This window comes from Lutra lutra, chromosome 9 (assembly GCF_902655055.1).
Source record: "Lutra lutra chromosome 9, mLutLut1.2, whole genome shotgun sequence".
Lineage (NCBI taxonomy): Eukaryota > Metazoa > Chordata > Mammalia > Carnivora > Mustelidae > Lutra > Lutra lutra.
The window spans coordinates 52,716,373-52,731,268 of NC_062286.1; the positions used below are offsets into that span (position 1 = coordinate 52,716,373).

At 55.0% G+C, this 14,896-nt stretch overlaps 1 protein-coding gene across 24 annotated transcripts in view; it reads right to left on the minus strand.

Annotated features, from left to right (window-relative positions):
- The window catches only part of DYSF (dysferlin), a 203,920-nt gene that overhangs the window by 92,734 nt on the left and 96,290 nt on the right, over nucleotides 1-14,896 (minus strand). For all 24 annotated transcript variants that reach the window (XM_047743874.1, XM_047743882.1, XM_047743880.1 and 21 more), the window contains 6 exons: nucleotides 11,693-11,824; nucleotides 11,438-11,604; nucleotides 10,481-10,595; nucleotides 10,085-10,190; nucleotides 9,667-9,809; nucleotides 7,856-8,029 (listed from right to left, as the gene is read on the minus strand). In XM_047743874.1, the coding sequence (XP_047599830.1) occupies nucleotides 7,856-8,029; nucleotides 9,667-9,809; nucleotides 10,085-10,190; nucleotides 10,481-10,595; nucleotides 11,438-11,604; nucleotides 11,693-11,824 (837 nt within the window). The remainder of the gene's footprint in view (nucleotides 1-7,855; nucleotides 8,030-9,666; nucleotides 9,810-10,084; nucleotides 10,191-10,480; nucleotides 10,596-11,437; nucleotides 11,605-11,692; nucleotides 11,825-14,896) is intronic.

Below are 14,896 nucleotides of genomic sequence, written 5' to 3' on the forward strand. Positions count from 1 at the left end.
ATCTCAGGGATCCGTGGGCTAGAAATGCTACAGAACCAGCCGCCCCTGCTCCCTGGTCGTCTCCTCCCATCTCCACTCTCAGGGATGTCACACTGCTAGCTTGCAACTGGCCACGGCGGGGACATTTACACCACGGAAACCAGCAAATACGACAACCAGTCTAGGTTTGGTTTTCAGATTTTTTTTTTCCCTTTATGGAGAGCCAGTTATTAAATGCTGACCAGCACGCCCTAGGCTGAGCTGCCCGAACCTCTTCTCACTGCTGGCTTTGCTGCGACAACCAGGTAACAGCCACATCAGGTAATATGCTATAGACCCCGAACAACCCCACCACTATCCATGGCAGTTTTCTCAGTGCTCATGGGAGGAAACACTACTAGAATCCTTATGGCTTGCCTTCTCTGTACCTCCATTTGCTAATCTGTAAAATGGGAGTAGTAATAAACCCCATCTCCTAGGACTGCTGGGGGCATTAAAGGAGATAATACACAAATGGGGCAGAGGTAATGCCTTGCACCACAGGCACACGCTCTAGGATGACTGGTAGATCTGGCTCAGAGTGAGCCTGAGAGTGAATCTGTTCACCTTTTCAGGGCCTGTGGTCTCTTCTGCAACTCCTTGGCTGCCCCCAGAAAGGGACAGCAGTCACAGAATGCAGACACAAATGAGCCTAGTCACGCACCACCAAAGTCCCATCTACACAAAACAGCTGAGGACAGACTAGGCTCGTACGCTGTGGCTTGCTCTGGAAGGGGGTGTTATTGTTTTTGCTCTGTTATCACCCCCATCCTGAAAGTGAAGAAACTGGGGCCTAGAGATGTCAATGCCTTCCCTAGGGTCACACAGCAAAATTAACTGGCAGAGCCAGGGGCAGGGGCAGGGGTGTCCCCCAGCAACCCCTCCAGGCTCTTCCCGGCTTCAGCTTCCACATCAGGACTCAGCACCTGAGTGGCGCTCCGGGGAGGGACAGGGCTGAGTGCCAAGTCGTGGCCTTGGGGAGCCCAGGACCCATATCACTGCCCTGGCCGCTCAGCCTCTGCTTCCAGGGAAACCCCACACAGGCTAGAGGGCCAGGACGAAGGAGGAAAACACTTTAAAAGACGGAATTTGGGAACACAGACCTCCCTTCCTAATCAGGGCTGATTGCAGCCTTAAGTAGAATAGCAGGCAAGGGTGCAACCCCATTTAATTTACAGCTGGAGCCGAGGCTTGGAAGCAGCTGTAAAAATCCTTGCACAACTATGGGCCAGCCCCCCGGGAGCTCGGGGATGGAATCAGGAAACCTAGAGAATCTACAGTGCCACGTGTGAGCTGTCGCAGGCATCTGTGTGTACACGAGTGTGTGTGCGCACACATGCCCCTCTAGACTTCCGTGTGCCCAAATGTGGGGTTTGCAGAGAACGTTCAAGCAGGTTCTGCCCCACGCCAAAGCGCCTCTGTAATTAGGATGACTGTGCATCCCCCTTTGTCTGGGACAGCCCCAGCTTACGCCCGTTTCCCACCATGATTAGGACAATAAGTTGTCACCCTAGCCATTGTGGATGCAGACCCCAGGGCGTGTACAGTGACACACACGGGGGCCCCACCGCATCTGCCCGTCTGTGACATGCCTTCCTCTGCACTCGTGTCCACCTGGAGGCTGGCATTTTGTCTCAGGTACACAGACACACCGGTGGCCCCTCCAGACTTCAGCGTCCAAATCTGGAGTCAGAAAGATCCTGGGGTCCACCAATATAAAGGAATTACCCAAATGGTCTTCCCATGGGGGGCAGCAAGAGGGCCAAGAAGGCCCCTACTTGAGAGGCCATCCAGCCTTCAGTTATCTCCCACTTGCACAAAACCAGGTCTAGAACAGGTGCTCAATTAGCATGTTCAAGAAACAGAATCCACAGAGACATGGAATCACCTCCCCCTGTCTATGCAGACCAAGTGGGGATTTGGGTTACTTAATGAGCCCAACCCCTCTCACCTCCCAGATGCTGCCCTTGGTCCAAGTGCCCACACTGGGAACTAGGCCCAGGTACCCTGCCTAGAGCAGGGCTTTGTCCAGGTACAGAAACGGGCCCTCCGGTCCTCCCCCACTTCTCACTGCCTTTTCAGGCAGCTCAGATCCCAAATTACTCCTCTCTGGCACCAGCCTCTCCCTGCCTGATGCCCCTTCCTGCACTTCCAACTTCCAGCTGCCCATGTCTGCCCTCATCCTCAGGCCTGTCCCCATAGATCCTCTCCACTTCAGGTCAGGACTCAGACATCAGACAACCAACAGGAGGCCTCTCGGGGTGGGGTCACAGTGCCAGCCCCTCTCTACCTGCCCCACTGCTCCAGAGAAGCCAAGCCACATGGCTACACAGGAAAAGTGGTGCCAATAGCCGAGCGGTCCAGCCAGCTGCCCAGGACCCTCTCTAGGACCCTCACTTGAGGGCCTTCTCTAGGAGGACATTATGCCCTGATGGGAATATGAACGTGGGAACAGAGGACAGAAGAGCCCGTTGTATGGCCTTCATTCTAGAACTGACTCATATTATGTGTCTGGGCAAACCCCTTCTCAAGGCTCAGTTTCTTCTGGAGTAATACAAGGGGCTCAGAGTTGTTCTAGAACAGCACTGCCCAACAGAACTTTCTGCAATGATGAAAGCATTCTATAGCTTCACAGTCCGATATGGTAACCATGAGCATGGTGTGGCTACTGAGTGCTTGGAATGTGGTTGGTGGGACTGAGGAACAAAATGGTCTTATTTTAATTACTTTAAATGTAAATTGAAATATTCTCAAGCAGCTAGTGGCTACCATGTTAGACAATGCAGTTCTGGAACCTCAGTCTCTCCAACTGTAAAATGGGTATAATAATAGAATCCAGTCTTCTAGGGTCACCATGAGGATAAAATGAGACCACGTACAGAGATTTCAGCCCAATCTCCGGCCATGGCAAGATGGATTTCAGTAATTCTTACTCTCTTTGGGGCCCCAAATTCCCTTGAGAACTGAAGAAAACCACAGACCTTAGGCCAGAATTTACACATCACAAACACACATGCCCACGGGGCACATACACACATATCCCACACGTACACACCTTGTACTCCTTCATACACATGTGCACATACAAATCACACCAACGGGCCTGTGGCACACATATTGTGTGTGTGCACACATCAGCCATGTGCTCCCACATCAGACATACTTGCGTACACGGATCATACCCGCACACCCACAGCTACGCCTCCAGTTTCAAGGGATCCAAAGCCAGGTGGGGAGTGCCTTTCGAACATGAAAGTTCCTTCCAGCTCTAAAAATCTCCAAGGCTCTGAGCACACGCTGCCGAGTCTCCGTCTCCTTCCCTCCTGCCCAGGCTCAGGCATCTCAGAAAAAAACCCTTCCTAACACTCAGGGCCAAGCACAGAGGCAGGGCTCTGGAAAAAAATCCTTGTGCGTGGAGGGCAGGCCCAGGGCAAGGGCGACAGGATGGATTCTGTGAGCTCATCCCAGCAGCCGTCACCAGAGTTCCCAGAGAGGCTGGTGGCGTCGGAAAGGGGTGCCTGGGTGGGAGCCGGCGGCGGCAGCAAGGGGTGTGGGGCGAGGAGAGGGAGGCTGGAAGGAACGCGCTATAATAGCAGCTTTGTGCTCTGCTTCCCGGCTCCCTGGGAACGCCAGGAAGATTATGAAACCGGTGTCTTTGGGAATGCCAGGATATTAGCTGGAAAAAGAATAATACGAAAATAAAATAATGCTCGGGATGGAGACAGCAGACGATTAGCAGACGGAGCCAGGGCCTCCCGCTCCACGGAGGGAGCCAGGCTTGGCCCCAGCAGAAGGTTTCAGGGAAAGACTGCCCGTGCTAATGAGCAGACGGGGCCTGCCTTCCAGCAAGATGTCTTCAGGAGGGAAACTGGCAGGCAGGGCGCAGCCTGCCGGTGGACCCATGGGCCAGGAGAGGGATGGGAGGAGGCAAGGGGGCGTCAGGGGCCTGGTCCTCAGGCCCAGACATCCCGAAATGTCAGGTTACCAGAAAGACCACTTGGCCACCTTCCACGGTGCTTCCCTGGACTCCTTCAATGTCTGCTTCCCAGAGTCCTCCCCCAGGAAGTCTCCCTCATCAGACACCATCATTCTGGAATGACTCCGATTCTACCCTCCAGGACCTTAAAGATGCAGATCTTGTTGAGTTCATTTGTGTTCACATGGGATTACCTCTCGTCCTAATCAGACAACAGTTCCCCGTAGGCCAGGCCTCCGCCATCAGATCAGGGGATCGTTAGAAGTAAAGATCACTGTTGTCTCACCAGGGAGCAAGGAGATCACGTCATCCTTTTCTGCTCCCCTCTCTGGGACCCTGACCACACCTTCCCCTAGTCATGGGTATGCCCTGCCTCTCTGAGAAAGGCATCCAAGTGGGGGAGCAGGTCGATGTGACCAACTCCCCCTCATCTTTGTGATGCCCGACATGCTTCACATCCTCACCCTTCAAAGATGGTCCTTGGACTGGCAGCATTAGCGTCACCTGAGTCCTCTTAGAAATGCAGACTCCCAGATTCACCCAGACAAAGAACCCCGAGTAGGCATTTTAACAAGAACCACCCCCCCGACACCACATCACTCCTATGTTCACTCAGCCTGAGAAGCACTTCCTTACGTGTGTCACAGCTCCCCTCACAATGACTCTAGGACGCAGATGCATTAACAGAGTTGCAGAAGGGGTAAGTCACCTGTCCACAGCTATGAAGCACAGCCAGCAGAATTCAGACCAGACCTGCTCCACTCAGAAACCTTGCCTATCCCACCATGCTCCGGCCAAGATAATCAGCAGACATCAGTGACCAATGGGCAAGGCCAGCCCCCGAGATAGCAGCAGGGTCCAGGCACCCAGAGAACCCTACCATCTGTTCCCAAGATGCAGGCTGGACATTAGTCCCAGTGCCTTGCTGGGCCATCAGTACCTCCCAGGACAAAGGACAGCAGATGTGGGGACAGGAGCACATCTAGGTGACTGTGAAGGAGAGGGTATGCACGTGTGCGTATGTTTGCATGTGTGTGTGCGTGTGTGCGTGCGCGTGTTGGTGCTGATGGAGGCTGGATTCACTGGAGCAGAGTGGTCCAGATAGTTACTGTCCAACGGGCCCATGGCCCTGTCCAAATGCTGGCCACACCTAAAGGCTTTCCCAAACTGTGTCCTCCTGCTGCAGGTCTGTGGGATCCACTGTCTGCCTCTGGTTCTCTGTGTCAGCCAAGCTCCCCCAGGACTCCTAGGGCTTCACTATGTTGGTTTCTACTATCACAGGCGAGGCCCATCTGCTTCTCCATCAACCACCTCCCCACGTCTGTGGACTTGACATTTGATTTCAGTGCTCCCTCACAACATTTTCTCCCACATAAAGAATAAATGGATTGGTTTCTCTGTTTCTGGGAAGTGCCCCCCTTCATTCTCCAAGTCACTGAGCCATGAAAGCTTGGCAGTGGGTCCCCAGCCTTGCTCATCTTCTTCCCCCAGATCCTGGCCAGCCCCAGAACCCATCCACACTGCCGTCCATGTGTCTCTGGCTACCTCCGGCCTCGCGTCCTCTCTCCCACGGCTCTGGTCTCCCTGCCCTGGGCGGCCTGGCAAGCAGCTACCAGATCCGCCTTCTTCACACAGCACTCAACCATGTGTCAGACTTGCCAGGGCCAACCATGAACTCATTGTGGCCCCAGGCCCACCCCGCCCGCCCTGTGGCCCAGCGATGGGAAAAGCCCTACCACGCACCCAGCAGAGCCTCTGGGCCCATCTGACACTCCCCAAACTCTACCACTGTACTCCCCTCTACCCTGGCCCCCAGCTCCCACTCCAGATGGTTACCTCATCCCAGACCACTAACCAAGACTCCAGGGAGTCTCCCGATGGTCTCCACTCTTCCACCCAACCAGCTTCCACAGCTACTTGACTAAAGGCCCTGAACCCTGGCTCTGACCAGAGCACTCCTCTGCTCAACAACCCACACGAGCTCCCTATTGCTCATTGAACAGAGTCCTGGGCCACCATCAGTAGCTCTTTGCCCAGCACTGTTGGTGGGTTTTTTGGTTTTTTTTTTTTTTTTTTTTCCTTTCCGGATGTTCTCCTCCCCATTCTGATGGTGCTGTCAACTACCAAAAAGGGGCATGACCTGGAGTGACCAATCAGAACATTCCACTCCTCACACTCCGGCTGGCCTGGACACATGACCATGAGAGCCAGTCAGTCACACCCAAGGCTGTCACAGCATTATGGAGAAAACAGCACTCTCCTCTCTGTGGTCTCCAACTGTGAGGGAAACAGAAGATGCCAGGTGGGCTGTGCTATTTTACCCAGAGGGCTTTGCTGACTGTAAAGTTGATGTCAGTGCCATCTTTATTACCACCCAGAGTGAGCCAGTGTGAGAATGAGGCCAAGACAGAGTCCCAGCTCCAGCTCTCCCGTCCGTCTGAGGCCTTAAACTCCTTTTCTCTCTGTAGCCCATTTCACTGAGTTTCTGCTCCTTAGGGTTTCTACTCAGGCTTCTCAGACCTTGACTCTGAGCTCTGCCAAGGCCTTTATTCCCCCATCCCTCAGCTGGAGCCACAAGACCACCCCTAGGCCCTGCCCTGTGCCCAAGCCAGGCCCTTTCTGACAGGACAAAGGGAGTCAATGCATACCACCTCTGCCCTGCAAGACCTTAGCTGAGGCTGCTCCAGCGGGGGCAGCAGTTTCCTCCCACCCAGACTGAGCACGAGCACAGCAACCCAGAGCTCTGCTCGCTCCTTCCAGCCCCCTCACAACTTGGCCCCAAGACATCATCAGACATCTGAGACCATCTGGTCCCCAGAGGGCTTCCTCTCCAACACTGCCACCCCTGGAGCTGGCCCACCATCAAGGCCTAAGGGATGGAACCCCCCTCACCTCAGGCCACCACCAATCTCAACTACCTTCCCCTGTATCCATCCTGTCAGATCCTAGGCCTGCCCTCTGTGCTCCCTGGCTCAGGGCAAAGCCCCACCACTTCTCTCTCCGACCAAGTCCTCACGTACATTCACACACAGAAACACACACACAACTGGTGCGTATAGACACACTCAGGTCCCATCAGCTATTGAAGCTGGTGGGACTTGCTCTCTGAGTCACAGCCCAAAGCCCCAGAGCCTGGGCAGTCCTCCCTGGATTTCAGAGGAAGGGCCTCATTCTGGGCATCTCCTCCCACCTTCAGGAATCTCCAGACCAAAACAGGCTGGAGAATGGCCCTACTCAGACTGTCCGGGAAGGGCCTGCTCATCTTCGGGGGAACACATCAGCCAGACCATGGTACCCTGGAGATGACCCCAATTTTACTGGCCCCTGAAAGTGTACTCTACAGTAGGACCACCAGCCTGAGGTTTAGTTTCTGAGGTACATCTCTCTCCCAGAATCCCAGGGATGCCATGAGATGGCTTCTGTCCAACCAAGGAGGACTCCTATCCAACCAAGAACATTCATGGGTCATTAGACCTCTCTGGCTGCTCCTGGGGGCTAGGTCAAAGCCTCTCAGACCCACCCCATTGGCAGCCAGCTTCTTTGAGAAGAACCAGGTCCCTTGGCTCCAGTCAGAGGGCAGACCTGTGACATCGGTCTGACCGAGACCCCCTCTGTCTGCTCCCATCTTGACTACACAAAGCAGCAGCATGTCTCCCGGTGCCAGGAATGGGACGGTTTTATGATAGGAGGACACCAAGATGGCCGTCCACTTTCCCCATGGGCAACCGCAAAGGAACTGAAGCCAAGGTGACCAGCCAGTGTTCCATCCCAAGTCCCATCTTGGGGGCTCCCGCTCCAGCGTGAACAGCCCCGGGAAAGCAAGCTGCACCTCACTGACCCACCACAGGCCCAGAGACATACCAGAGCCCCCTCAAGGGCAAACACAGCCGCAGGGCCCGTCTTCTCCAGCGGCTCCATGCGGCGGCGCCAGCGGCGGCGGCGGAACGCATCTGTCTTGCGGTACTCCAGGTGGAATTTCCAGCCGAAGAGCGAGGCATACTCCCAGCCTTCACCCTCTGCTTCCGCCTGCCTGTGCTGCTTGGGGAAAACAGGATAGACTCAGGCACTGCTTGGCGGCCCCACGGGGAGACCTTGAGCTGGGCTCCTGCAGCTCGCCTCTCCCCTCTCCAGCCTGCTCTCCAGGATGGCCCACCCACTCCACACCAGCACCCTCCAGGTGGGAACAGCTGGGAAGGCCACCTGGAGGAGAGGGGCTCTGAACAGCTTCTGCAAAGACAAGAGTCCGAGTCAGAAAATCAGGAGGGAAAAGGTTCCCTGGGCTGCGGGAATCCGAGGAGCCAGAGAGGGCAGGTAGACTAAAGCAGCAAGGAAAACCCTCGGCTTTGGGTTTGTTTGTTTACTTGTATTACGGGTGGATTTCATGAATCCAAGGTTTTCTTGTCATTTCCTTTTTCTTCTTCACATCCCAGCTTACAAAAATAGAAGTGGGTCAATGAAAATTCTGTTTCCCGACCCCAGGCGGTTTCTCCCTGAGGCTAGGCCTAGGTCATCTGCGGAGGGCCCCCTCCCCACCGCATTTCCTCTAGGAGACCCTTTCCCAGGCCTGGAGGGAGGCCTGGAATCCCCTTTCTATCCAGCTGATGACCTGACATTGTCCTCAGGTGCCCCTAGCACTCCAGCCATGAACAGGAGCCAGTTCTGGAAGGCAGCTGCCTCCCTCTCCAGGAAGGATGTTGGGGGTGATGGAGCGGATGAGGCCCCCTGCCTGACAAGGTTGGCCTCCATCCCCTGGGTTCCCCTACAGGGAAAGTGGAGTCTGTCCAGTTAATGTTGCCCTAAAACCTTGCTTCTTTCTGGACCCAGTGACATCTCTCTCTAGATTCTCTGTGCCCAGAAAGAAAGGAAGAAATCTAGTCATGCCAAAGGCTATTCCTGGATTGAGGTAGGCCTGGTTCTTAGGCCACAATTCAAATGTATGCTTAAGAAAGAAGTACAGGGCACAAGAGGGACCAGGGAGGCAGGCACCGAGACTGTGCAGGACATGGGTCTCTGGGGGTCTCCAAGAGCAGGTGCATCATTGTGTTAACTCCTACGTGCCCACTCCATGCCTCTGTCCTGAGGGTATCTGGGCGCACCCATGACCATGTGGGCTCGCACCACGTACACCATGGCAACCACAGCCAATAACACAACCAAGGGCATACAAACCCCAGCCCTTCGCCTCCAGGTGAGGACGAGTCTCTGGTGCTCCAGGGTGCACCCCTCTCCACACCACAGCTCACACCAAAACCAACTTGGCCTGAGCCTGCATCCTGGCTCCAAGCCCCCCGAGCACCAGCTTCAGGAAGCTCCATGCAGCCAAACCCCTGTCTCAGACTCCAGGCCACAGACCCAGTCTCTGCAGATCTTGGCGCCTTCCGGGTCTGATGTGTGATCCCAAATACTATCTCCTTGCACAGTCATGGGCACCCGGGGCTTTTCTGTACATGAGCATCTGGACATGGACTGGCATGACCTGCGCTGATTCTGTGACCTGTGAGCAGCTGGCATGGCCTGGGTGTCATTCATGAGCATCTCGAGGGAGCCCATGTGCCTTATATGTGGCCTGAGCACCCACCCATGTGTCTGTGCACACAGGCACACACATGTGCCCGGCAGGTCTCCCCCAGCCAGGGCCTCTCCCGCACCCCCACACCATCTGCCGGACTCACCCGCTTCAGGGCCTCCATCTGGCTGAGGTCCCTCCTGCGCAGGCGGACCCAGCGTCGCCGCCGGTGTGTGTAGTACATCTTCTCCGCAGGAACCCAGTGCTTCGGCTTCCGATCCGGGGGGATGGTGATACTGTACTCCCAGCCTAGAGGAAGGGCTCCTGTCGGTCACCGCCTGGCCACCCCCCATCCTTGCAGAGGATATCTCTCCCTCCGAGACACGGTCACAGCTCATGAGGGACCACTGACTTAATCTGGCTTATTCTGAAGTCATAGGTGAGGGCTAATCCAGGAAGTCCCCCAGAGGAAGAAGCCCAGTGAAGGCAAGTGCCCCACGGCATGAGGCCTTGCACTCAGCTGTCCCCAGTATGCCTCTTGAGCTTCCTGGGGTGGGTCTCACCAGGCCCCACGTGCTGCCCACCTTGCTCATCAACGGCCCGATTGAGGTCTGTGGACCACTCTTCATCTTCCCACTTCCAGCCCAGTGGGCACTCAATGTCATCCTTGGGAAGCACCTTCTCCCCATTCTAGAGTGACACAGGACAGGCAAGCATCAGCAGAAACAGACGTCATCAGGGCAGCAGAAGAGATGCAACTTGATAACACACATCCTTGAAGCCCCAGGTGGGACCCCAGATCAGCGTCCTTCCCGCCCTGGACCTCACACTATCTCTCTGGAAACCAGAGCATGAAGATGGGGACATGGGAGCAGGGGAGAAAACATCCTACCTCCTCCGAGCCAATGGGCTCCTCCTGAGCCCCAAGGTCCAGGACCCCAGGAAATCAAAGTCCACCTATCACTGGGGCAACCACTCACCACATCCGTGTAGTTGTCGCTCATGTAGATCCACTGGCCTCCAGGGAGCCGGGTCTGGTTCTCAAACACCTCCTCCACGAAACTCAGGTGGCCTGCATCGGTGTCATGGAGGAGCCTGGGGGTGAGGGTGGGGGGAGGGTCAGAACCTCTGCTGAAGAGATCCCCCCACCTCCTCCAGCAGAGCAGTCCTGGGGCCTCGGCCAAGTCTCCTGCCTCAGCCTTACCCCACCAACAACAAAAGGGTGGAAAGGAGAGGGAAAAGGGGCAGAGAGTCAAGGCAGATAGAGCAAAAGGACACCCAGGGGCTCCTAAAGATACTCCCGGACAGAAGAACATTCCGGCACCCAAGATACAGAAAGAGAAAGACACCAAAAAGAGAAAGGGAGCCAAAGACACCAAAAGCCTGGTGAGTCATTGATGCTCAACAGGTAGACAGTTGTTGAAAGGTAAAGTGTGATCAAGCTGCACACTTAAGATTCATGGACTTAGTATAATATATGCTATACTTTGATTTAAATGAAGAAAATCAAAGAACCCCAGGTGTTGAACATCAACCAAATAGGAAATGAGAGAGGAGAAAGGGGTGGGGACGGTTTTACGGCAGGATGGCCTTGTTCTGAGAGGCACAGAGAGAGAGAGGAGGTTCCTTGGGCATGGGAAGGGTTAACACAGGGAGGAGGAACAAGGCTGTGGCCTCTGGGAGAAGAAGATTGCAAAGAAGGGATGCAAAGTCAAACAGAGGCCAACTAGTTCAATAGTAAAGGACTTTCCCATTGTTGGAGCCTTTCCAGAAACAATGGCGCCTAGCAAGCCCCCAGCCCTGGAAGAGTTCAGGTGGGAGCCCCTGTGCCCAGCTTACAGGCAAGAGGAGCAAGCAGAGACATTAACAGGACTGTGGCCTTTCAGAGAAGGGACCAGGGCAGAGGGGGACCCCCATCCTCCCTGCCCCTGACTCACGTCTTCTCTGGACACACGAACCAGTCTCCAGCCCAGGTCCAGCCAGCTGAGGGGCGGAAGCTATCCTTGGGGAGCTTGATCTTGCCCGTGACATCAGAAAACTTGGGGTAGGTGAGGCCTGTCGTGCCCCAGTTCCCAACAAGGGCCAGTTTGGTCTGGTTCTCATACTGGAGAGCAAGTGATAAAGAGAAGTAAGTGGGGTCCAGAGCAGCTTGGGGGCAGGGGGCAGACAAGGGCAGGCTGGCAGGCACTCACGGTTTCAGCAAAGACGGACAGCTTTCCCTCAGCAAACTGGTTGAACTCCTTCTCATCCACAGAAAGCCCAAACCAGAGCTTCACCCGTATCTGCACCGGCATCCGGGCTCCGGGCACCCCCTCCATGGGGTACTGAGTACCAGAGAAAGGCAGAAAGCCAGGATCACCTTTAAGATCAGGATGTCTCCACTGTGGCAGGGACTGGGCATAGCAGCCTGATGCCTAGATATGTGTCGTTTTGGAGGACTTTCCAGAATTTCACAGAAAGGGAGTGTATAATTAAAAAGGCTTCTCCACACTTGCCAAGATTCCTTCTCTCCAAAGAAGACTGCTTCATCCCCATCTTGATGCTTTCTGCAAAGCCGAGCCAGGCCGAGACCAGAATCCCCCGTTCTCCCCTCTCCCACCATGCCCCCATTTCTGTTCTCTTCTAGAGTGACCCTCCCCAATGGAACTTGCTGCTACAAAACGGTTTATATCACGGTCCAATCTCGTAGCACTAGCCCCATGCAGTGATCAAACCCTCGAAATGCAGCAGGGTGACTGGGGAACTAAATTCTTAGTTCTAATTCTTTGAAATGCAAATGGCCTCTTACAGTGGCCATACTGGACAGTGCAGTTCTAGAACGTGTCTCTGAAGGAGATACAATGATCCAGGACTGGAAGAGGAAGAAGTTAAGACCTCATCCTTAATTTGCAGTTTGTTTTTTTTTCCCCCCTCGAAGCGGGGGTGGTGAGGGGTATTTTTGTTATTTTTGTTTCGGCTAGATGTTAGCCTACCATCTGATACCGCTACCCTTTCAAGCGCTTATCAGCATGTTAGCCACTCGTCACTGGTCCTCAATTGCTTATTACCTTGAAACTTTCAGAAGCTCTGCCAAAATGGAATAACCACGACAGCCCAACATGAAACACTTATTCTCCACAACTACTTCACCGTTTGACTGAAATCAACAGTCAGCTGCGGCCTGACAAGCCGGAGCGCCTCCCTCTCCCGACCACACATTGTCCCTTCCAGGAAGGAGCCCATTAAGCCCATAGGTCTCATGAGCATGAGCCTGGAGGGGTAGGTACATCCTCTGTAACACGGGCTGAGGGAGAGGAAAAAGGAGCTTTGGTGGGTTCAGAAGAGGGAAGCGGGGGTGACTAAGTAAGAGGTTGCCAGCAGGTTCGGGAGGCCCGGATCCCCAGAGGGAGAGCCCACGCCAGGTAAGGGGAAAAAGAAGGGGTGCAGGACATGCCAAGGCAATGACCGTCTCCCCCTTCACCCAGCCTCTCTGCTTTTGGTTCATCCTCGGTGAAGCCTAGAGGATGGCCTGACCCCGCATGTCACCCCCTGGCGACCTCCCATGACCGTTCACTTCAGCGGTCTCCTCCCTGGGGTGGTGAGTGGCCTTCTTCCCTCCAAACCACGAGCCCCAGGGAGATGGCAGGAATGCCTGACCCCCCCCTTCCCCTCCACCCCTAGTCTCTCCCCTGCCCTCCCCCAGACAGGGCCAGCCTGCCGGACCCAAAATAGCAACAGCAAATAAAGAAATGTCTAGTTTGGGGCTCCTCTCCCTCTCTACTGGTGCTCATTTTTTCCAACTTTGGTTTAAGTTAAGAAACACCAATGTTTTCTTGGTCTCTGCTTGCTGCCAACATTTTTGTACAACTTGCTCAGGAGCTACTGGCGGGGCTCATAAACTCAGTGGGGAAGACTTCGAGAAACAATTCTATATCTTTTTTTTTTTTGCTTGGAATCAGGGAAAATTTTTCAGTTTGTGTTTCCCCAAGGATGCAGGGTCAAGAGGTCAGAGCTTGAAGCTCATCCTACTCAAGTGAGCTCTAGCCAGACAGCCTTCCCTGGTGAACCCCACTGCAAAGTGTCAGCTCTTCCACCTCCTTGCCCTTCTGCCCAGCTTGGTGAGGAGCTGGCTGAGGAAACAGAAAGGCGGGAGGCTAGGAGGTGAGGAAAGCACAGGGGACCTGCCCCAGGTAGCATGGAGGCAGGCTAGGGGGGCTAGTCTCTCCAGTGACCTGGGGTCCAGGTTATCACCTCACCTCTAGTCATGCTGGTGGAAAGATACCTCTCCCCAAGAAGCAAGGAAGCACCCCAGAAGAAAAAAGGGACAAGAGGGGAGAGAAACTGATACTCATTGATCACCTCATTTAAGCAAGACCCATGACCTGTGTCACCTAGTTCCAACCTTCACCACCTGTGAAGTGGGCAGCCTGATGCTCGTGTTACATGTGAGAAGACAACTAGCAGTTCAGAAAGGTCAGGCAACCTACCCAATGCCACACAGGCTTCCAGCCAACCCTGCCACCTGTCCACACACGCTGTACTGTTGAAACCCACCCTCGTTCTCCAGCCCAGGGCAGGACAAGAAAGACCGGCTGGTATATGAATGGGTTGACCAACAGGCACTCAGAGGTTTGAGGCTAAGGCTAGCCAACAACGACTTCCTGGAAGAGGAGAGGCAGGCGCTGGTCCCTGGTGTGGATGGAAGGAGGGGCCGGGAAAAGAAGGCTGAGAGCAAGGGGCTGGGGAAAATGGGCCAGCCGGGCTGAAGGCCAGGCAGCTTATAATGCCAAGAAAGCCTTCTGGAGTGAGCGCTACTCCTCCTGCAGGACAGCCTCAGTGACAGCCCTCCAAACAGGGACCCTCCCCTGGGGCCCGGGCAGTCACAGCACAGGAGGGATTTCCCTGAATTGTGTCCTGGACACCAGGCCACAGTACCCCCACCACAAAACCTTGGCTCCATGTCCCCACGTGAACCCAGAGAGGAGGAGAGGGCATGCTCAGGCACCTGCTCACATCCCTGTCACCCAGCCCAAGGCTGGCCAGTACCCTGAAAGAAGACAGACGGGGAGCAAGGGTCAGGGTTGAAGGAGGAGAAAAGGGAGGCGAGATGCAGGCAGGACAACATGAGGGGTCCTGGATTCCTTGCCTCCAGCTCTCAGATGGACCAGAGCCACAGGTGCACTCAGTGCCCTGACGCCAGCCTTTCCACAGGGAAGAACTTGAACCTGAGCATGACTCTAGCTGGAGTCAAAGCTCTCAGGCAGGGCAAGGAGGTCCATACCAGGGCTCTTAGAGGCTGGGGTGGAGGCTGAGGGCTAAACCTCCCTACCAGAGACCTGGCTATGGGATCGAGAACAGCCTCGGGAGTCAGCCCCCCCAGACAGCCTGGGGGTGGGGAGCAGGGGGCAAAGACCCTG